Source organism: Pteropus vampyrus, unplaced genomic scaffold (genome assembly GCF_000151845.1).
Source record: "Pteropus vampyrus isolate Shadow unplaced genomic scaffold, Pvam_2.0 Scaffold358, whole genome shotgun sequence".
NCBI classification, from domain to species: domain Eukaryota; kingdom Metazoa; phylum Chordata; class Mammalia; order Chiroptera; family Pteropodidae; genus Pteropus; species Pteropus vampyrus.
Window position 1 is genome coordinate 1,470,581 of NW_011889139.1, and position 24,309 is coordinate 1,494,889.

At 35.5% G+C, this 24,309-nt stretch overlaps 1 protein-coding gene across 7 annotated transcripts in view; it reads left to right on the forward strand.

Moving 5' to 3' along the window:
- Nucleotides 1-24,309, forward strand: part of ACACA (acetyl-CoA carboxylase alpha) — a 242,740-nt gene that overhangs the window by 73,257 nt on the left and 145,174 nt on the right. For all 7 annotated transcript variants that reach the window (XM_023522859.1, XM_023522860.1, XM_011379399.2 and 4 more), the window contains 11 exons: nt 3,845-3,954; nt 5,237-5,318; nt 6,292-6,390; nt 7,739-7,845; nt 10,446-10,556; nt 14,232-14,441; nt 17,549-17,719; nt 18,687-18,848; nt 19,199-19,362; nt 22,540-22,690; nt 23,477-23,580. In XM_023522859.1, the coding sequence (XP_023378627.1) occupies nt 3,845-3,954; nt 5,237-5,318; nt 6,292-6,390; nt 7,739-7,845; nt 10,446-10,556; nt 14,232-14,441; nt 17,549-17,719; nt 18,687-18,848; nt 19,199-19,362; nt 22,540-22,690; nt 23,477-23,580 (1,471 nt within the window). The remainder of the gene's footprint in view (nt 1-3,844; nt 3,955-5,236; nt 5,319-6,291; nt 6,391-7,738; nt 7,846-10,445; nt 10,557-14,231; nt 14,442-17,548; nt 17,720-18,686; nt 18,849-19,198; nt 19,363-22,539; nt 22,691-23,476; nt 23,581-24,309) is intronic.

Below are 24,309 nucleotides of genomic sequence, written 5' to 3' on the forward strand. Positions count from 1 at the left end.
GCTACAACAGGAGAACACACATAGCCCAAACAAGGGACACTCTTGGAGCACCCAGCTCAAGTGATCAGAGAGACTGTGTTACTGGGCCTCACAGGACACCTACTACATAAGGCCACCTTGCCAAGACTGAGAGATGTAGCAGATATATCTAATACATAGAAAAAGAGAGCCAAAATGAGGAGAAAAAGAAGCATGTCCCAAATGAAAGAACAGGAGAAAACACCGGAAAAGGACTGAAGAAAATGGAGGCAAGGAGTCTACCAGATAGATAGAGATTTCTAAACACTGTTTATAAGAATGCTCAAGGACGTAATATTTTTTTCTGATACACCTCCTTGAGCAAGGGAAACAATTAAAAATAAACAAGTGGGAGTACATCAAACTAAACAGTGTTTGTACAGCAAAGGAAACCAACAAAATGAAAAGACATCCTACTGAATGGGAGAAGATATTTACCAATGATACATCTGATAAGGGGTTACTTTCCAAATTTTATAAAGAAAACTGATACAACTCAACACCAAAACAAGCAAACAAGGACAGAGGACATGAATAGACACTTCTCCCAAGAGGGCATGGCCAATAGACATATCATATGAAAAGTTGCTCAACATCAGTAATCATCAGAGAAATGCAAATTAAAACCACAAGGAGATATCACCTAACCCCTATCAGAATGGCTATCATCAATAAATCAACAAACAAATGTTGGTGAGGATATTGAGAAAAGAGAACCCTCATGCACTATTGGTGAGATTGCAAATTGGTGTGCTCACTATGGAAAACCGTATGGAGGTTCCTCAGAAAATAAAAAATTGAACTACCTTACAACCAAGTAATTCTCGCTTTTAGGTATTTATCCGAAGAAATCCAAAACACTAATTTGAAAAGATACATATATACACCCTATGTTCATTGCAGCGTTATTTTCAATAGCCAAAATGTGGAAGCAACCTAAGTGCCCATCAACAGACAACTGGATAAGGATTTTTCCTTTTTCATTTTTTCTAAACTTTGTATTATATTATTTTAGTAGCTTTATGTACAATGAAATATTACTCTGCCATAAAGAACGAAATCTAACCATTTGTGACAACATGGATTAACCTAGAAGGTGTTATTCTAAGTGAAATAAGTCAGACAGAGAATGACAAATACTATACGATTTTACTTGTATATGGAACCTAAAGAAGAAAATAAATGAACAAACAAAACAGACTCAAAGATACAGAAAACAAACTGATAGTTGCCAGATAGGAGAGGGATTTGGGGACTGGTTGACAAAGGTGCAAGGATTAAGAAGTACAAATTGGTAGTTACAAAATAGTCTTGGGGATGTAAAGTACAGCATAGTGAATATAGTCAATAATATTGTAATAACTGTGTATGGTGCCAGGTGGGTACTAGACTTATCAGGCGGGTCACTTCATAAATTTATAAATGTCTAACCACTATGCTGTACACCTGAAACTAATATAATATTGAATATCAAATGTAATTGGAAAAAAAAAAAAAACTCAAAAGGATTACAATACCAGTGGTATTGAATTAAGGAATTAGTATTTTGGATGATTTTTCCTTTTTCATTTTTTCTAAACTTTGTATTAATTATTTTAATAGCTTTATTGAGTAAAATTTATGTACCATAAAGTTACCCTTTTAAAAGTATACAGTTCTATGAGTTTTAGTAAATTCATACCATTGTGCAATCATGACTATAATCCAGTTTAAAATGCTAAATGTTTTTAAAATTTAAAAGATTATGGAAAAGGAGCGTTAGAAGAGTTGGTTATTAACATAAAGAGAGGGCTTCATACTCTGAGATTGGAAGGGAACAGGCAAAACTGACAGATTAAGAGATGGTGAGAATGGTAACAGTATCAAACTCTGAATTGTTTGGTGGTTGGCAACAGCAATACCTTTGCAGACTCTGTGTGTGTGTGTGTGTGTGTGTGTGTGTGTGTGTGTGTGTGTGTGTGTGTGTGTGTGTGTGTGTGTGTGAGATAGGTCAGCAATTAAAGTAACTTTTTTCTGTATCTAGGGCCACTAAACTACAGAAAAGTTAGATTTGACTATATGAAGATGAAAATTTCTATTTAGCAAATAAAAAAGCGAAAAATTTAAAGACAAACAGCCTAGAAAAACATTAACAGCAAAGAATTTCTACTTTAATATGAGAAAAAGGCAACCTTCAATGGAAAATGAACAGAACGTGAATAGATAGTCCACAAAAGAATTAAAGAGTAATAATAAACATACGAAAAGAGATTTAATATTAGTGTTAATCAGAGATGCAAACTAAATCAATAGTAAATTTGGATTTCTTTTTCTCTTATAGGACTGGCAAAACTTAAAAGATTGGTGATACCTAATACAAACGAGAGTGTAGGCAGTTTGGCACCCATATTGCTAGTTAGAGTCTGAAGTGGTTCAATCTTTGAAAATGTGCATACCCTTTAACCCAATAGTTTTATTTCTAGGAACATATTTTGAGGATATAATTGGACAGTAGCATAAGGATAGTCATCATTTTATTATAATATTTTCCAAATTATTAATAACCTATATGTTTATCAATAAGTTAGTGGTTAAACCAATTATGGACTGTAGAAACATCAGACAACCATTAACATTGATATATTAATAATAAGCATATAAACAATTGTATTATATATAAATTTATAAAATATATATCTGTGTCATAATATGAGATGATATCCACAATATATCATTAAATTGCTTAACAATTTATGGTTTCTAGTATATCAAAGCATGAACTGGTTATCTCCAAGTGGTAGAAAATGGATGATTTTGACTTTTAAAAAATAGTAGTATTACATCCTGTTATATTATCTAAATTTTTTTATAATTAGCATGCTTTGCCTCTCATTAACAAAGAGAACAATAAAGCTATTTTTATTTTGAGCCAACTATAGGGCCTTGTATCTTACATTGAATAGAATTTTCTTATAGAAGGACTTAAAGCCTTTAAAAGTTAAGAATAAGATATAAGAAATATTAATATGGTGGAGATGGACCTTGAGCAAGTTATTTAGGTGTTCTAAGCCATTATTTCCTATAAACCGGGTACTAATAATACCTATCATATGTAGGACTATTGAGTGTTAAATGAAATTATATATATGTATAAAAAGTATTTATTAATACAGTTTCTGCACAATGTAGATGCTCTACTACAATTGTTCTCAGAATAGGAAGAGAAAAACATCAGGTGACAAATTTGAATGGGAATACTAAGAAAAAAAAAGAAGGAAAGAAAGTATCTTTGTAAAGTCTTTCAAATATCTCTTATCTCCAACATTCTAGATAAACCCTTTTCAAACACCTAGCATACTCCCATATCTAACCTTTCCTGTTTAGCCAGTCTACATATCCTCCGGACTTTACCCTCTGTCCTCATCCTCATCCTGTCCCACCTGAACACTAGGGAAAAGGCTTTCTCAGAGTACAGTGCAAGTTAAAGATAAAGGATGTCAGAGACAGAACTTTTTTCCCAGAACAGAATAATTATACATGGGCCTCTAGTGACAGACACATTATTTTTGATATGGGGATCATAAAGACCTTTTAGAAAAGTCACCTAGTGAAATGTTCGAGAACTGCTGTTATAGTATTAGAGCTTCCTAAATATGAGATTATTGGATATTAGTGTCTGTACTTAATAAAGTCAGAGCCTTCAAATAAATGGTCCTGGAAATTACCCCATAATGCAGTTTGTCTTGTGGTTTCTCACAATGGTACTTGTCCTCTACATAGTTTTGCTCTGCTGTTCTATTTCAGAAAACAACATATGTGTTCCCTATTAATTTGTTTGTATTTTCAGAGTACATTAAAATGGCAGATCACTACGTGCCAGTACCAGGAGGACCAAACAACAACAACTATGCAAATGTGGAATTAATTCTTGATATTGCTAAAAGGATCCCAGTCCAAGTAAGAAATGTCAATATGTCCTTTAAAACCAAATCTATATGTTCATTGCAGCATTATTTACAATAGCGAAGATATGAAAGCAACTTATGTGTCCATCAATAGATAATTGGATAAAGAAGTGGTGGTACATATATACAGTGTAATATTACTTGGCCATAAAAAAATGAAATCTTATCATTCGTGGCAAAATGGATGGACCTAGAGGGTATTATGCTAAGTGAAATAAGTCAGAGAGAGAAAGACAAATATCATATGATTTCACTTATATGTGGAATCTAAAAAACAAAATAAAGCAGAAACAAACTCAGAGATACAGAGAACATTTTGATGGTTGCCAGATGGGAGGGGGTTTAGGGGCTAGGTGAAAAAGGAAGAGATTAAGATGTACAAATTGCCAATTTTAAAAACAGTCATGATAATGTAAAGTACAGCACAGAGAACATAGCCAACAATACTGTAATAGCTATCTATGTATGGTGTTAGAGGGGTACTAGACTTATCGAGGTGGTCACTTTGTAAGATATAAATGTTTAATCATGATGATAAACCAGAAACCAATATAATATTGTATGTCAACTGTAATTGAAAATTTTAAAAAAATTTTTAAGGAAAAAAAAGAACAATTTCCACTTTAAAGACATTATTCAAATTCAGCACTATATTTCATATATGAACTAATTACACTTGCCAATGAAAACTGTTGCATGTTATGGTTTTAAATGCTTTACTGTTTTAATAAACACAAATAAAATTTCCAAGTTGTCACAGGAAAAAATAATTTAGCCATTTTACAGTTACGCACAATGGGATATCCAGAGAACTTTTAATTTTATAGAAAGCATCTTTGTTGAAAATTGATAAATGCCTTTATATGCAATATAACAGACAGGGAAAGGAAAAATAGAAAGAATGCAATTAGTCAAAATTAAGCAATACAAACAGGAAATTTGTAAGGGTTTTTCAGAGATTATTTATTCAGTCCATTTCACTTTCAAACTATCCCAAATAAGTGAAAGTTGCCTCTTTGCAATGGAATATTCTTAGCCCAGAATATGGTGGTATAGAAGTAAGTCATTTCTTCCCTATCACTTGTGTTAAGAAGTTTCGGGTAAGTGTCTTTAAGCCCAAAGAAGAAAAAGCTCAAGATTCGTAAGTATTTGGCTGCTGTGGAGCTATTGTACCTCATGGAGTAGGGCCAGTCTTGGTAGAGAATGATACAGTTTATTGTGTATTGTTTTTTAATATGAATTTTAAGAATGAACCATATTGTGTTTCCTGATAGGCAGTGTGGGCTGGCTGGGGTCATGCTTCTGAAAATCCCAAGCTCCCAGAACTTCTTTTGAAAAATGGTATCGCCTTCATGGGTAAGCCTTTCTGATATACTGTTCTAGTCTTCTTGTTTCTCTTTGTCAATTTTGCCCATATTCTACTCTATGTTCTGCTTTTCTTCAGTTTAACATTCTCTCTCTTTTTTTTTTTAATTAATCAGCAACTCTCAGAGTAACCCTCTTCATTTATTTTTTTCCCCTTCCTCATTTCTTACATCTGCTTATGTCTCTGCATCTTGATTATGTTTTCTGACCCTAGATTCTTTTCCAGGAAATATGGAGAAAGCTCTGATTTCCAAAACACTGGCTTTTAAAAACTTTGCCATTAACCTTAAGAAAACATATGGAGAAAGGACCTATTTTTATATAGCAAAGATAATTGAATACTTAGGATACCCTAGGAGTGTGCCCTTAAATATGGGTCAGCACCTTTACATTTAAACATCTAGGTTATATTCCTATTAGTGAGAGCTCTGTTTTCTGATTTTTTCTGCTCTCCTATAGCAGAGAGAGAAATAAAGGTTATATGGTTCAAAGTGTTTCTGTCTCTTCTATGATGATTATACTTTGTAAATTCTATTAAAGTTAAATCTTCCTTTTTGGTTCCCCTAAGATCAAAGAGGGTATAATATTTCATACTTGAACCCCAAAACTTTATAGTCCTTATTTTAAGATATCGTTTAAAAAAAAGAAGAAGAAGATATTTCTCATCTGGTAAAGTTGAATCATGAAGGATGATAAAATTAGATTTGTCAGGAATCTATTTCCGCATATATTTATATATATATTGAACTCTCACCGTGTACTAAAAGCTTACTACGTTAGGTTCTATAAAGGGTACAAAGGTGAATCAAAACATAGTCGTCCCCATAATCAAGTTTATGATTTGCATATGTGATGTGGTAGAGGACAAGACTATATAAAAGTAATTATATAGAAGACTAAATATATGTGAAAGAAATGAGGCCAAGATGTTCCAGTCAGGATTCTTTTCTTGTTTTGTTTTTAGGCCCACCAAGCCAGGCCATGTGGGCTTTGGGGGATAAGATTGCGTCTTCCATAGTGGCTCAAACTGCGGGTATCCCAACTCTTCCCTGGAGTGGCAGTGGTAAGAAGCTATTTCTTGTTTGTATCTTGAAGTGCAGAAAAGTTCAGTAGGCTATTTGGGACTGTGGCTTGGGGCTTAAGTTTGTTTAAAGTATTGGGATACTTCAAAAGAAATAGAATCCAGGTCAGTTAATGGTATCTTTTATCTTCAGGCTTAATTAATACAGCTGAGATTTTATGTCTTAGGAATATACATTTTGTATCAGGTACGCAGATGCTAAATTGTGATTTAAGTGATCTTGGGACTTAATTTGGAGAAACTCTGGGAAAATTCATATGTTTCAATGGATTTGGATCTACTCTGATTAGCCTAAAACCTCTCTCAGAGATGAACTTCCTAGGCAGAATTAGGCCCTTGAACCTGCCTGGGAAGTGACCTAGATCACTAAGAAAATCTAAAACCCACCTACTGAAATGTTTGCTACCGTTTTTTTGATGTCAGCCTACAATGTATTGACTGTTGGTTTTGCCCGTGTAATACCGTACATAATTCAACCTCTCATTTGCATTTGATGTTCAAAATGAGGGCAATAGTCAACCTTTCTTTCAGGCATGCAAAAGGATAAAATTTTTCTAAAAGTGATTTATTCTTGACAGATCCTTCAAAAAGTACTGTGTGAATTATTATAGCTGATAACAATACAAACTTCCATTTTTTTAGTACTTGAGCACAGGGAGCAGACAGACACTGAAACCTTTCCTAAGTGGGAATGACCATTGTCTTAAGGCTGAACAGATTTGAACTCTTGTTAGGCTAGCTCTCCAGGGGGATTGCAGTATCCTCTCCAGACCTGCTGGGTCAAACAGTTTAAAATAAAAGGTTGAATTTGCTTTTGTTTGAATGGAGAGGCTATAGCATTCCCCTTGTGGCTGAGTACAGGGACATTCAGAGAGCATGGAATCATGACTCTTCTGAGACCAATAAAACCGCCATTTCCATTTCCAAGGGCTCATAAAGATTGAATAATTTCCCAGACCTCTGGCCCTGGAGCAGGCCTGAACACACAAATTGAAGGTATTTGCCTGCCAAGTTGCTATGAGAAGCCTGACATGCTTTTTTTTTTTTGTCTTGTATGCCCTTGCATTTTTATAAGTTGCTGCCTGTTTGTGCTCCTGGATTTTTCCAGTATAAGGTCCTACTTACACTGGAAACCCAAGTTGCCACTGGGTTCTGCTATAGATGAATACCGTTAATCCCAAGGACTGATCAAGGTTTTATGGCATCTTTCTTTCTCCCATCTATCCTCAATTTTGGATAAATATGAGAGCATTTTAAAGAAGATATAGGAAAAAATTGCCAAGAACGGAAGCCCTTATAGCTGCTGTTAAGTCACTGTTATCTATTGCAGGTCTTCGTGTGGACTGGCAGGAAAATGACTTTTCAAAACGTATCTTAAATGTTCCCCAGGAACTATATGAAAAAGGTTATGTGAAGGATGTGGATGATGGGCTAAAGGTAGGTTACTAACTCTAGTGAGTGATATCTTTCAACTGACCAATTATAGTCAGAAACACAGCAATTTGGAGCCTAGTTCATGATATATACCCATGATGGGATTAGGGTTATAAGACCAGGAGGTATAGTTTATAGAGTGAAGAAGTGAACTAGATTTAATAAAAATAATTTAAATTTGTTTTGAAGCAAACTTCTCACTTGGAAAGAACATTTCTTAGGTGGTTAAATCAGAGCTCTAAGGAGGTACTGGTCCTTCCCTCTACCACCTGTTAGTGTGTGTGTGTATGGGAGGGGAGGGTTATCAAATAATACACTTTTTTCCCTGCTTGAGTTCAGAACCAAGAAGCCAGGCAGATAGAGATCAAAATGTCATTTTATTATGAATAGAGATATTGGCGATAATGGCTTAAATGTGTAGCAACAATCAGATTTGTGATTCAAACATCAATTAAGCAGGCTCACTCACTGGTTCTTGGTGATGCTCAATAACCACAGACTTCTCTATAGAAGCATAGCTTTTATCATTCTGCTTATTGTATGGCTGAGAGCTGACAAAGAGCATATGTTCTGTTCAATGGGCTGATCCCAAAGGGGAAAAGAGGCTGAGCTACACATACTCAGGTCTTCCTTACAAACTGACCAATCACATAATTTACTCTCTTTTCCTTGGGGAGTGGTAGGGGTGGGGGTGAGAGAGCTGAGAGAGGCTGAAAGTGTTACTCTATAATTATTGCCATCCATGTAGAAACAGGAGCTCAAGAAAAAGGAAATTCTTCGATATAATCTTTTCTTTCCTTTATAGTTCTCTCCAGTTTGTTTCCCTTTCACTTTTTAACTGTGCCTCCAGGTAGATGATGAAAGAGGCTGTTTTTGAAAAACACAGTATTTGTGTTTGACTTGTATGTTATAAATTCAAGAGGAACACTAAATGCTCAACTAATTTTTCTATGTTATTTACATTTTAGATTAAGCATTCTACAACCTTAAGAATTAATATTTTTGATTGAATTGCAAATGCTATATTCTATTTGCTAAATTTGCAAAAGAGTAGAAGCCTGGTATTTTGCTTATCAATTAAAATTCTTTTTTTCCTGGTTATAATTACAAACATAAAATTATCTGGTAGAAAATTTGGAAAGCCAGAAAAGAGATGATAAAACCACTGCTAAGCCTACTAACCAGAGATAAATCCTATTAACATACTATACTCATTTATTTTCTTACAGCCATTTTTTATTCATAGATTATATAATGATAATCTTTATTAATAGATTCCCATAATAATAATTATTGTAATTATAAAAGTAGGATCTTACTCTATATATTGTTGAATAATTCTCTTTTTTTTCTACTTAATATTATATGTAAATATTTTCCTCATGGTATTAAAATTTTTCTAAAATATTTTAAGTGGATAACCTATACCTAGAGCCTTCATATATTTTTAAGATGTCTGCCTTCTTACTTACTGACATCATGTGGGCTGTCCTATTTTTTTAAGTCTCTTTTCTATGTTTATGGCTGTCTCTTTGATCACTTATAAACCCAGTGATTGAGTTCATCATGCTATCTCTGTTTATAAGAATAGTAATGGAGTTAAGAGAATTTTAGAAGAGATAGGACTATGATTAAAAGATTTTCATGCTTAATCTACTGACACAAATTAAAATTTGAAATGGTCTTTTTCTGATGATCTATTTTTTAGATATTACTATAACGTAAGCCTTAAAAGACTGGAATGTTTTGATGAAGGAATGACTTAGTTATTTTAAACTTTTGGTTAACTTTTCCCCCAACCTACTTTTTTGCCTTAACAATACAATTTGGATATCTTTCATATCATTAAATGTAAAAACCACCTCATTCCTTTTAATAATTTCATAGTATTCTAACTATAGGGATATATCTTGTTTTAACCAGCTCCCTATTTAATGGTTACATAACTAATTTTTCAAAAGTCCTAAGATAATCACCTGATAATTATAAAATACTATAATGTGAAAAGCACATTTAGAGCATGTGTTGAAAAGTAGTTTTCTGACTAATTTTATTTGTATACCTCATTGTTTTTATCTTTTACAAAAGGTTGAGTGAGAAAAAATTTCTGAATACATGAGAGTTCTGATTTGTTGAGTCTTACTTATATGTTGTCCGAAGCTGTACTGAGGCCATCAGCTTATATTAAGTGAATTACTTCCGTCTTTTTTAAAAAATAAAAATTATAGTTAATACGTGAATACTTGCATGTATAAGAAATTTCAATAATGCAGAAATATATATAGTATAAGTGAAAGTTTATGTCCACCCACATTTTATAAATCATCACTGATGTATACTGTAAACTTATTTTTTTGCACATAAATATGTGGGTGTATGAATATGTATATAATCATACATAAAACATAAGTGAAATTTCTTTTGGTTCAATCCAATTCTACAAATTGTTCTATTACTTCTTTTACCTAGTATATCTTCAAGATCTTTCTATTTTTTCTACAAATAGACCTACCAAAACACAACATTCTTAAAGGAAGAAAATGTCAGTTTCTCTTTCCCTACTAATACCACTCTTACTTCCATTTTTCTCTTTCTTATTGAAGGCAGCAGAGGAAGTTGGATATCCAGTAATGATCAAGGCCTCAGAAGGAGGAGGAGGGAAGGGAATCAGAAAAGTCAACAATGCAGATGACTTCCCTAACCTCTTCAGACAGGTAGAGTACAAGTCGTCTTTGAATTAACATGTATAACAGTTTTGATTTAACTCACAGTATAATTTGGATGTCCAGAAAACAGTGTATTCTCAGTTATATAAAAATCCTCAGTTTCTCAGATAGCTCTTCCATATATGGTGGCTATTAGGACCTTATAGTGACAACGAAGAGTCAGCATCTTTCTGTATTTTTGTGCCCCTCTTCTGCTGGCATTATAGATAAAGTAAGTGGTATGGTTAACTTCTGATCTGCAGGCTCTTGGCTTCACCAAGTCCAGACTCTCTGATTGACTTTACCTCACTTAAGTTCAAATTGGCTGCAGGCTCCTGAGTTTCTGCCATGTGTGTCATCTACCCTGCTGGCCCAGCACTCTATACCCTAGCTTGTGCTACATGGCCACTACACCCCGGCACAGGAATCCTATGGCAGGCCCATGTTCTATGAGTGACTTGGGAAAGCTAAACCTAGGGTCTTTCTCTGCTTGCCCATCTAATTTGTAGCCAGGTTGATGTGGCCGTACTACAAGTTGATTGTGGAGGCCAAAGAAATGATCTCTTTTCAGAGAAATCTTAGAGAATCAGGAAACGGGAATCTCTCTTTTCCCTGCCCTCAGAGTAATCTCACATACTTGACTCACTTTTTTTTCCTACCAATACCCGGAAAAAGTTGAGTCAGAAAAAGGAAAATTGCGATGTATTCTAGCCTTTTCATTCTTCCAGATTTCTACTCTTTCTTTACTAGTACCCCTAGCCACTTTTTATTTGCCCTCCCTTTTATTTTTAATCATTCATGAGCAAACTTCTTGCTTCATTGTCGTGAGTTAAAGAGAAAAAGTATATGAACTGGGTCTTCCATGTGGTACAGTCAGTACCACATTTGAGACATGTAAGTGAGGCCATATTAAACCATCTAACCCCAGTCTGGTTGACAGATGACTATAGCTATATGAGTGGCTCCAGGCCTAGATCAGCAGGAGAATTGGTCAACTGAGCCCAGTTCAAATTGCTGTGAGGAAATAAAATAAGTCAGTGTCCTAAGTCACTAAATTTTGGGTGGTTTGTTAGGCATTAATGGATAACTGATTTAGAAATTGATACCTAAATATGTGATACTCTCATAACAACAACAAAAAAAAGTAAAATATGTGACATTGGCTTTGAGACTGGCTCAAAGGTTAAGGCTGGAAAAATGGTAACCCATGTTCTGAAATAATGGAACAATTGCCTGAGGTAACCTGGAAGAAAAAGAATGTATTTAATGAACTTGTGGACCCAGTTAAGGGGATTTCTAGACAAAATGTTTAAAGTATCTATTGAATGCTTCTGGTTGTTTATGCTAAGGAACTATAAAAGAGAGATGAGCTAAAGAAGGTGTTTTAAACTCGTCGAGTTTGAAAAAAGAACTGTTTCTCATTTCCAGTTTGATAAGTTTCCCTCTCAGATAAAGAGGGCTTCTAAAAATCTTAAGGGTGTTGTCTCAGCAGTGAGACATGCCCAAAGTGTAGAGAGATCTGTGCAGAAAAGTTATGGATATGCCTTTTGGGGCAAGGAGTGACTCCTCAATATGATTCATAGGAAACTCACAAAGTTTTCAAGAGACTTGTATTAATGAACAGATCGAAAGGACTAAAAATTACAGTTCAAACTTGAGAGAGGCCTCTGGGCCTTCAATTTTCTATGGATAGAAAGCAGACTGAGAAAGCTATTAATCTGTATACATCAATCTTTTCTAATAAGAGGTTTTGCAGAGAGTGGAGCTGGGAGCCTAGAGAGCAGAGCTAAGAGCAGAAGAGCTATGGATTAGGAAACCACTCCCAGGGAGCAAAACAAGACCCCTGCAAAACAAAAACAAACAAACAAACAAAAACATTTCAAACCCCTGGAGTAAGGGAACCTGACAACATGTACCCATCTGGATTTCAGAACTGCTATGGACCAATGACTACTATGTACTCCCATTCTCTCTTCTGTGAACAGGAATATCTTTTAGAGTTATCTTCTCCCCATCTCATCATTAAATGTTGGGGGTGTTGGGGACAGATAACTTGTCCTTTTTAGTTCTCAGATCCATGGATCAAGAGAAACTGCAAATAAGGAGCAGCACCCAAGGAGTCTCATTCACTTCTGGACATGACTCATGAGAAAGTGGACGTCAAGCCTGATGCCATGATTGGATGACTTTGGGGGTCTTGGGAGGGGGTGAGTCTATTTTGCATGTGGGAGGTATGTGAATTATTGTGGCCAGAGAGAGGACCATAGGAGATTGTTTGCAGAAATGGCCGCAATATCTCCTCCCATCCTTGTATGTATATCCCTTTGCAATGCAACTTTGCCTTTCCTCCCATAAAGAGATGGCATCTCTTTTCCCTCCCCTTGACTCTCAGCTGGTCTTGTGGCTTGCTTAGACCATTAGAATGGGGCCAGAGTGGTGGTGTATAAGTTTTAGAGCTTAGAGCTTGTGAAGCCTTTAGCTTCTGCCCTTACTCTCTTGGAACACTGAATTGAAGAAGCTTCGTCTAGCTTACTGGAAGATGAAAGGCCACATGCAATACAGATGAGCTGTTCCAGTCATGTTTCCCTAGACCTACCAGCCAGCTGTCAAGACAAGTCATCAGACATCTGAGTGAGACCATTCAATGCCACTTGAGCCACCAGATGATATGCATGTGAGAGGCAAGACCAGAAGAACTACCCAGATGAGTACAACATCATGAGCAAATAAAACAGTTGATATCCTAAGCAAGTCACTGAGTCTTGAGGTGACTTGTTACATAACAAAACAGAGCGTAAAAGATACAGAGCATAAAAGACGTATGGGATACAATGAAGTAAGTTAACATCATGTGGTTTGAGTCTCAGAGGAGAAGAGAGAGAGACTGGAACAGAAGTAATATTTGAAGAAATCATGGAGCAGAAGCAATTTTCGAAGAGATAATGGCTAAGAATTTTACTGAACTGATAAAAAGATACCAAACACAGATTCAAAAAACACTATGAGCCTTGCAGGATAAGAATGGAGAAAACTACATTGAAGCTTATCTAAGTAAATCTGCCACCTCACTCCTCTAAAAAGAGAGGGACAAAAAAGAGAAAATCTTAAAGCAACTGGAAAAGAAAAGATTACTTTCAAAGGAATAAAAATAAGATTGATAGCTGATATCTCAGTAGAAACAGTAGAAGCCAGAAAATATTGAGATATTTTTTAAGTGCTGAAAGAGAATAATTGCCAGTGTAGAATTCTGTATCCAGTAACAATATGCTTCAAAATTGAAGATAAAAGTCCTTTCACTACAATGATACCATATATGCTATAATATGAACCAGGAAAGCATGTAGTCTGGAGCAAATTGTACATTTGGCTATTTAGAGTTCATGACAGTACTTTGCCCTTTTGAGAGTATTTGTGTGTGTGTGTTTGCAAAATATTTTGTTCTTTACCTGTGTAACACACTGGATGTTCATATGTTTTCATATTCATGAATTAATATTGATTATATAACCAAGAATGCAATCTCTTAAAAATAGATGAGGACATGAACTATATATTTTATTCATTTTTGTATTCCTACATGGTCCTTGACACTTCTAGGCATCTGCCTGTTGAAATTGAAGCAGCTTGTCGAGATAGAGAAAAGATACTACTTACAAATTTGTTTTATTTTCTTTTCTAATATAGGTTCAAGCTGAAGTCCCTGGATCACCTATATTTGTGATGAGACTAGCTAAGCAATCTCGTCATCTGGAGGTGCAGATCTTAGCAGATCAGTATGGCAATGCTATCTCTTTGTTTGGTCGTGATTGCTCTGTGCAGCGCAGGCATCAGAAGATTATTGAAGAGGCACCTGCTGCTATTGCTACTCCAGCAGTATTTGAACATATGGAACAGGTATTTATATGAAAAGCTCTAATTTTTGTTTTCTTACACAGAACTACTACTCATTCAATTCCTAGACTCTCTGAGAGCAGTGGAATTTCTAGCAATGATTCCGGATAATTGATAAGATGATATTCTTTTCCAGTACAAATCATTCTGCTATTCTTCCTCTAAGAGAGTTGCTAATGAACATTTCAAGCTCTGAATTAGTTAACACTTTAGAAAAAAAAAAAAATTAATGTACTATTTTGAACAGGTATAAAGAAGAGAAATGTTTTGGGATTTTTAATCTTCCTGTTTGATTTTTTAACAAGCTCACGATAAGCAAATCCATTATCTCTCTAAAGGTCCTCTAAGTATCTTTAAAGTTTACATATTCTACGTATATTTTTAATTTTTTTAATTTTATTAAATTTATTGGGGACTATATTTTTGTATAGAAAAGAATCTCTCAGCAGTCTTGTAGTTCCCTTGGGAATAGTTGTAGTTTAGCAGTCTAGCATGGTCTTTTCTGGAATTGTGACTCAGTCTTCATCTTATTGGAAATGTATTTTCTATCTCTTTTCTCCTGAATTCCAAATAAGCTAAACATATAGTCATCTGTGTTGGAAGCTTATTCTACGTGTGTGTGTGTGTGTATATGTGTGTGTGTGTGTGTGTGTGTGTTATGAACATTCATTAACTGCTGTAATAGAGGCTTCCAAAATACCATGGCTTACACAAAGTATAAATTCTGTTTAATCAGTTCAGAAATGAGCTGGTGCCAGGGACCCAGGTTCATTGCTCTGCCATTCACTAACAGGGAGGTTAGCAAACTATAGCTCACAGGCCAAATCTAGCCTGCCACCTGCTTTTGTAAATAAAATGTTTTTGGAATATAGCCATGCTTGTTTATTTATGTATTATCTATGGCTGCTTTATGGCTTCAGTGAGAGTTGAGTAGTTGTGACAGAGACTACATGGCCCACCAAGCTGAAAATAATTACTATCTAACCCTTGACTGAAGAAGTTTGCCAACCCTTGCCCTAGGGTGTCATCATCTTCATGATTAAGCTAGCTCACAAGAATATGTTCCCATTGTAACCACGTGGGGTGGGTCAGGATGGAGAGAGGACATGGAAGGCAAGCATTTAAAAATATGATCTAGAAGTCATGCATATTACTTCTGCTCACATTCCATTGGACAGAATTCATTTACACAATTACACCTAGCTATTAAGTCGTGTTAGGAATTGTAGTCACTAACTGGGGGCCGTATACTTAGCTGAAATTCAGGACATTCTAATATTAAATGGATAACACAAAGAAAAATTACTGGGGAGCAGTTAGTAATCTGTGCCTCAGTCTGCTCTTCTGGCTACCCATTTTCCTTTCATACCCTGTTCTCACTCTTAGAACATTCTTAGCCTTTCCCCAAAGTAGACAGCTCAAAGTCCAAGATATCTAGGTTTGTTCCATCCTCCATTGAATGTGCATGTGGCTTTTCATGGGCCAGTGGCCTAAAATACAAGTTACCTACCCTTCTTCATTCCTCCTTTCCCCGTGTACCCAATATACAGTGGTGGAATAGAAACAAGATAACTTCAATCTGGAAAAGAGTGAAAAATATACGATAATCATTGGTCTGTAGCAGTTATTAAATCCTTCTAGGCAGGAATTGTGATGATACCTCACTTAGCCCTCTGGCTGCCCCTGGTTCTACATTCTACAAGTAAATCCCTTGCCCATTGTCCTTCAAGTTACCTGGCTTTGTTCTCTTGGAAGTTCTTCCTTGTTTAGTTGTCTCTGTGACTGCCTTTTGGGGACTATGCTTTCTTTGACAGAGCTTCACAGCTCACTTCCTGTTGGTGCAGGATTGGGGCCACAAAGAATACTCCAATTATTAATCACAGGCTTTTGAAGATCAAGTTTGTGGTTTGTTTAGAAATACAGTTCCTTTAAAACTTGGTAAGTTTCTGGACTGTTTACTTCCAGTCAGCTTTAGGTGGAAGTAACCACATCCCAAGATTTCTAGATATGGGAATTTTTTCTTTTATCTGATCTTTGACACTGAGATGCTTCAGGGTGAGAATCTAATCTTTTCCAGTACAAATCATTCTGCTATTCTCCTTCTAGGTTTCCGGCACAAAAGCAGTTGGTTTTTTCACATTCTGACTTTCTCTAACCATTTTTCTTAAGGCTTAGTTGGTGTGTTGTCTGCATCCAAGTGGTAAGACGCAGTTTAACAAATGTTTTGTTATGCCTAACGAGGAGGTCACCAGCTTCCTGTCTGCAGTATCTGTTTTCTTGCTACCCACCACCTTATTGCTAAGCCAGCATCACATATTTTAACTTTTTTAAAATAGCAGCATACTACCTGAACTTAATGATTTCTGTATTGATAAGGTTATAAGTTAATTTGTAGTAATAAAGAGATTAAAAAATACAACCCAGATAAGATAGAAATTTATTTTTCCTTCCCATCATAATCTGAGGTGAGCTCTCCAGGGCTGATGGGACAGTTCTGCTCCATGAGGCCATCTTGGGATTCAAGTTTGTTCTGTTTTGTTTGCCATTCTTACTGTTCTCATCTGCATGGTTGAAACTGGCTTGTACTGTCATGACCATGTTTCAGTCCACGGAAGGAGAAAAGCCAGAAATAGAGAACAAGCACTTCCTTTCAAAACATAATTCAGGAATTAAGCATATCATTCACCAATGCTGACATTATGTTTGGTCAAAACTTAGTCACTAGCTGTAAGAGAGGCTGGAAAATCCAGTCTTTAGCTAGACAGCCATATTTTAGGAAGAATGCTAGGAACACTAGAAACAAGGGCTCAGTAATAAGTCTGCCACAGTTTTTTTTTTTTTTCTGCGTGTACTTGTGTCTGATAAGGTAAGATTGCCTGTGATCCCAAGTTAAAAACACTGTTTTCCTCCAGCTTTGAGTTGAGATTGTCATCCACGTCCAGGGATCTTCTATAATAATCAGATAATGAAATTTACTCGCATGTGGCTAAAAGCCTTTAGTGGCTCTTACAAACACTAGATAGTTGAATGAGGAAGAGGCTATAGATAAGCAGTGGTTCACTAGCTGGACAAGGTGAGATACTTACCTTTGCTTATCTTTCTTTTTTAAGTGTGCGGTGAAACTTGCCAAAATGGTTGGTTATGTGAGTGCGGGAACTGTAGAATACCTCTACAGCCAGGATGGCAGTTTCTACTTTCTGGAACTGAACCCTCGGCTACAGGTGGAGCACCCTTGTACCGAGATGGTGGCTGATGTCAATCTCCCTGCAGCACAACTCCAGGTGAATCAGCTTGATTTTGGCTCAAAGTGTTGCCTAGAGAATGTCAGAGATGCTTGAAAAACTGGTTTAACCTGTGTCTGATAAGAGACGGGCACCTCCTATCTAAGTCTCATCTAATGTTCCTCTCGTGCTGTATGGGTTATGATGTATGGGTTTTCTTGATGTGATACAAATGTAGAAATATCATTCTGCTTTTTAGCTAGACACATTTGATAAAAAACTATTATATTTTAAAAAGAAACTTTAAAAATAATACGCTTTATTAAATTGTTTTAATCATAGAAAAGCTTACAACTTTGTAATTACCCTCCACTCCTTTTCACAGTATCTTATATTGAAGGAGTTCCACATCACAGTGATGGTCAAAGTTTTTCTGAGCAAGACTGTGGCAGCACCCATTTATTTTTATAATGTTTAAAGTGCTGCCTGTTAATATTGTTTGCCCCATTCATCCCAGGAAACAAATATTGTGAGAAGCAATAATGGCTAATAATATTTGATATCTAACATTCTTTGCCCACATTGAGAACCCCTTCTGGATTTCCATTAAGGACTAAAGACTTATTTGTTTATTTTCTTTGGTGATTTGTGGGGATAATTGAGATAATTGTGACATAGTTAGGACTTTTTAGCTGTCTGAGTTTTTTAGATAGCCATGGATGTTGACTTTTCTTCCCTTGGATATTTTCATTCTGATCTCTTCATGAAGAGATAACAATAGAGGGAAACTTATGTCTGTTACATTAGGGGACTTTTTGTAGGAGTGGGAAGTATTTAGCAACTTATCTGTAGTGTCATATTTTGTTTCAAGTAATTTAAGAGTTACTTGATTGTAGAATCAGGCTATAAAAATAGAATGTTTTAGGTGGTGGCTACTAAAATGAAAAATCTTGGAGGTAATATGATAACCTCCATATTTAAGGAAAGTAACTGAAAAATGAATGATGTGTGTTTTATTACTTTTCAGATTGCCATGGGGATCCCTCTGTACAGAATCAAGGATATTCGTATGATGTATGGGGTATCTCCCTGGGGTGATGCTCCCATTGATTTTGAAAATTCTGCTCATGTTCCTTGCCCAAGGGGCCATGTTATTGCTGCTCGGATCACTAGTGAAAATCCAGATGAGGTAACTCATCACTTAAAAGGTTCTCCCGCCCCCCACTCCGTGTACATTAATATTAAGATAATACCTGAGGGCTATCTTGTCAAATATTTTGGGACTTCCTCTGGAGAGGAAAATTTATCGAGGTTTCATCAGAGACAAAGAAGTGATCACTCCTCCATTGGTCATTTCAAGCTACTATACTCACTCCAGATTCCTCAGTAGCACTGGATGTTGGCTCTCAATCCTTTATGATTTTTGTGCATCTTTTTGGCTTTTGTTTGTGATTAACACAGAGCTTAAATAATAATTATATAAATGTCTTCTTCCTTGAAAATATAACATGGTCTTTCATATTCTTCATTCTCTAACAGGGTTTCAAGCCCAGTTCAGGAACAGTTCAGGAACTGAATTTCCGTAGCAATAAGAACGTTTGGGGTTATTTCAGTGTTGCTGCTGCAGGGGGACTTCATGAATTTGCTGATTCTCAGTTCGGTCACTGCTTTTCCTTTGGAGAAAACAGAGAGGAAGCAATTTCGTGAGTAGAATAGCATTTGATTACATTAAAAAATAAATCTGAGCTAATCTTCAGTGAAGGCGTGGGCGTGGGAATGGGAATAATTTATCTGCTACAAGATACTAATATGAGCAACCTTTTTGAAGAGATATATCTTCAATTGTACTTGCATTCATGTTGTGTTAAATTATGTAATGTTTGGCAGATATTTTTCTGTTGCTTGAGCCTTTTCAGGTAATTTTGCTTTCAGATATTTTTGATAAACTTATAGAATTGATTGCTTTAAAGATATCATTTTCCCATAAAAAAAGTGTGTTACTGGAGGGAGGTAGATTCTTGACCAATAGTTTGGCATTATATAAATCACAAATAAAATCTGTTATTAGTCATTAAAATAAAGGTATTGCTGTAAATATCCTATAGTCATTTAAAATAATAAAATTAAACTACTTGTTATATGCAAAGAGCATAAGGGAACTGTCCCCATTGTTCATAGAGATCTCATTATGCTATGAAATATACACACAGCTTATCTAAATGTAACTGATATATCATTACTGTTATTGGTTAATATTAAACATAAACATTAAATATTAATTTAATAGCAATTTTGCTTACCTAAAAAAGTAGGGCTCTAAGAGGTAATTTTGACAGTTTAGATATTTTAGAATGTTTATCCACATTTGAACTAATTCTTTCTGTTTTTCAATGGTCTATTTTTTTATACCAAGCAATTAATACCATTCCTTGACCTTTGGACTATACACGTAGGCTAGTAATCAATAAGTATTTATCAATAATGTTGGTTTTTAATAATGTTTTTAGAAGTAGGAAAGTCTCAATTTTTTTTTCTATTTTGTCCTCTATAATTCTTCCCATTTATTCAAAACTATAAGTGGGATTCTGCAAAATTTAAACAATGCTACCACAAAAACCATCTGATGTAAAGTTGCCCTTTTTTTTCTTTCACTGTCAAATCCTGCTTTGTCAAAGTAAAGAAGGTTTATGCTAGAGCTTGCAAATTGGTGGCTTTCCAACTAGTTACAGCCACAGATGTGTTTGATTGGCTTACAGTGTTAATGTTTTAAAAGTTGCCAATATTTAAAAATAGGGAGATGAAAATAAATATATGGATTTCTGCCTTCTCTTTAAAAATGGGATGATAATGACAGCATTGGTTTTATATTCCACTTGGCAAAAGTTCACTAAAGCTTTGTGTGGCTGCTTCTTTGCGAGGAAACATGAACTCTCCAGTGCACGTGGCCCCCATCTAGTCTGTCTCACTCATTTACTTTCTCAAAGTGGCCTTGATTGGTATTTAGGTTTATAGTCTTGATCAGGCAGACCACTGAGTATTTACTAAGGACATATCCTACAACCTGGTCCAGAAGCTTTGCTCTTCCTAACTTGCTCTGTACATTTCTCTAATTTAGATATAAAACTAACTAGGTTAATTTTTAGCATATTAAAAATATGGTCTCTACATTAAGCTTGCTTCTTGACACCATGCCAAAAGTTCATTCTGCATTTCACAAATTGTTTCTTCTTTCTTCATAACATTCTTAATATTTATATTTTTATTCTTATTTATATTCTTTTTTCTTATTCATGACATTCATGACATTCTTGTTCTCTAGAATAGCTCCAACCCATATTTCCAGCATTGTAATCTAAATAACATGAGAACAGGACCATGTCTGTTTTATTGTTACTCTAGCCCCTGAACATAGTAAGTATTCAGTAAATATTTGTTAAACAAATGGGTTTGCCACTAGCTCCTATCCTGATACCCACTGCTTCACTCATAAGGTTCCCTGAACACTCCTATTTTCTTCCTTCTTTCCTTTTATTCTTGATATTCCCTCTATCCGTTTATTGATTCATTCCTTCAAAAAAAAAAAATATTTGGTGAAAATCTACTGGTATAGCAATACAACAAGGACCAAAACAGGGTCTCCGCCCTCATGGAACTTCAGAATCCAGAGGAAGAAAGGCAAACAAACACGATACAATAAGTTGCTCTCTGTGGTAGTGGGATTATGTAAGAATGTTATAGGAGCATATAACTGAGTCAGCTATCTCAGTCTAGAGAGGGCCAGGGAAAGTTTCCCAGAAGGAAGTGACATCTAGACTGATATCTGAAAAGTATATAGGAATAAGCCAGGCTGAAAGAGGATATGGAGAGGAGGGTGGAAGTAGGAAACTGAATAATGTTCTAGGCTGAAGGAATGCCCGGAATAATATTCCTATCACAGCCATATTCCCAGTTATACTTTTATTCCATATCAGATTCTACAGTCTTCATGAAATCATTGGAAAGTGATTTTCTTCCTTCTTAGAACCTCTGTAGCACTTTGTTTATATCTCTCTACTGACATCAATGATAGTCTACTATATATCTTAAAAACAATTATTATATCTATATTCTCTCTCTTATCAGCATACTATGTGTCTTGAGTCTGTGAGGTGCATACTTCAATAAGTATTTATTGAAATAATTTCCTGCTTTGTACGGGATAGACACTGGCAGAAATATACAGAAAAAAAACCCATAGTATTTGAAATTCTGTTAAGGTTAGATCATTTTACATTTAATTGAGAAGTTAAAAAGTAATAGGCAAGTCATTCCACAGACTTTGAAAGGCAACTTAAAATGCTCTCACATGAACTGTCAGGCTGATACTTGACCATACCCAGCCAGTTGCCTCATTGTTTGGAAACCTTCAAATTGAGCTATTAACGTGTCAAGATTCATTGAACAGTATACTTAAAATAAGTATATTTTATATATATGTAAATTATACCTTAATAAAATAAATAAGGTGTAAGGAGAGGGGAACTACACTCTAATTCTAGTTAGCTAGCAATAAATGATTGGAATGATGTAAACCTAGTAAGTGTGAGCTAAAGGTGATTTGCACATAATTTGTTATGTACTGCATATAATGAAATGCATGTGTGATTTGCTGATGCACTTATGGTAATATCAGTCAGAATTCTTAAGTTTACTGACTTCTTGCAAATTATCCTATCCGGAATGCATGTGAATGAGCATACTGCTATTTGCACCCTCGTTTGTTCTTTGAATTGTCCGTCCCTCTCCCCTCGCTCTTAAGACTCCAAAGGAATGAAACGATTCCGTAAAATGATTGAAAAATGTTTGTTGCTGAAACAGATTCACTTCTGTTCTTTTCCCAGAAACATGGTGGTGGCTTTGAAGGAGCTATCTATTCGGGGTGACTTTCGAACTACAGTTGAATACCTGATCAAATTGTTGGAGACTGAAAGCTTTCAGTTGAATAGAATTGACACTGGCTGGCTGGACAGACTGATAGCAGAAAAAGTACAGGTGTGTATATTTCTCTTATTTGCACAAATAGCTTCTGGGATTGGGTTTTTATAGGCTTATGGTATGATCACTCTATATCACTAGATAAAATTTATCTGATTCTAATGTAAATGGTTCTTGATCTACTTGGAAAAAATCTAGAAGTCTGTAATTTTAGCACTGTAAGAGTTCTTGTGCCTGTATAATACTGTCATTTTATATGTTCTAATATTCCTGGGTTATATTTGAAGAGACGTATACAAGGATTGAGATCCTTTCTCTTTTGTCATTTGATGTTAAATCTGGCTCAGAGCCACCAACTTTTATATCTATCTACCAACTACTAATGAGGGAGCCTCATATAAATCCAGTTACCCATTATTCCTTAATTGCTGGGCTATTCTAAATTACCAAAGATTTTATATAAAATCATTAGATTCATATAAATTATCTGAAGGTCCAAATTTTGCTTATATAATGTTTTTCTTTGCAATTTTCAGTAGCTAAATCTGTGCCTTTTTGAGTTTATTTCTGACAAAAGCTTGTTTTTTGAGCTGCTCTTTGATTGGCTCAGTAGAAATCTTAGGGAGGGTGAAGGGAAAGATGGTTTTCATCTCTATTCAAATGAGGCCTCTTTTCAAATTCTAAAAGTAAATGTGTTTTTATCTCAAAAAGCATTTGGGCAATAAGAATGAAGATTCTCAATGCTTGCTGTATCTTCACAGCGCATCTGAGCCTGATTTAAATTGAGAGGCCATGGTGCCAAGTGACCATGCTTTTGATCTGTCCTCTTTTTCTTCCCTTCAGGCAGAGCGACCTGATACCATGTTGGGAGTTGTCTGTGGGGCTCTCCATGTGGCTGATGTGAGCCTGCGAAATAGCATCTCTAACTTCCTTCACTCCTTAGAAAGGTAGGCTTTGTTTCTCATAGGCTGTGCAAGCTCGCCACTGGTCCTCAGTACGGAACGAAAGTTCAAAGACCCGTTTATTCTTCTCTCTGTTTCTGGCAGCTTGTGAGTGCCACCTGTTATTCACTGACCATGGAGGCAGGGCAGAGAAGGAATGTAGGAGTTTATGATAAATTAATTACCTTGGGACTCTACTGCAGATTCTAGAATTTAGTTTATACCACAGTTGGAATGGGTTGCTTTTTAAAAACTGGATTTCTGCTGAAGTAAACATTCTCTCCAGTACAAGCATCCAATCTTTCCAAACCCTACTGATGAAATCTGGTGTTTCTCTCTAGCATTGAAACTCGAATATGTTAAATATTACCTACAACATCTTTCAGGAATTAATAGTTGAGGCTGATATTTTGGATGAACTCATGAATTTTGCAAGTAGAGGATCAGACTGTATGGGGCTAAACTAATTTCTAACACTGGTTCTGGAGACTAAGCTCTGCTTTTGAGTCCCTGGAGAAAGGTCCAAAGGACTAATTATTTTAAAGCGCCTTAATTACAGGCATTTTATTTCCTTCTGTGTTGTAGACTTATATCAGTTCCCTTCTGAGGTATCTGAAAGAAAGAAACAAATTTTTAAAAATTGAACTGAGATTTCAGTTATTCAAGTCTTGTGATAAATATCTTTCACTTTGTTACTCTCGTGCACTAAAACCTTCAGCAGCTCACATTACCCTT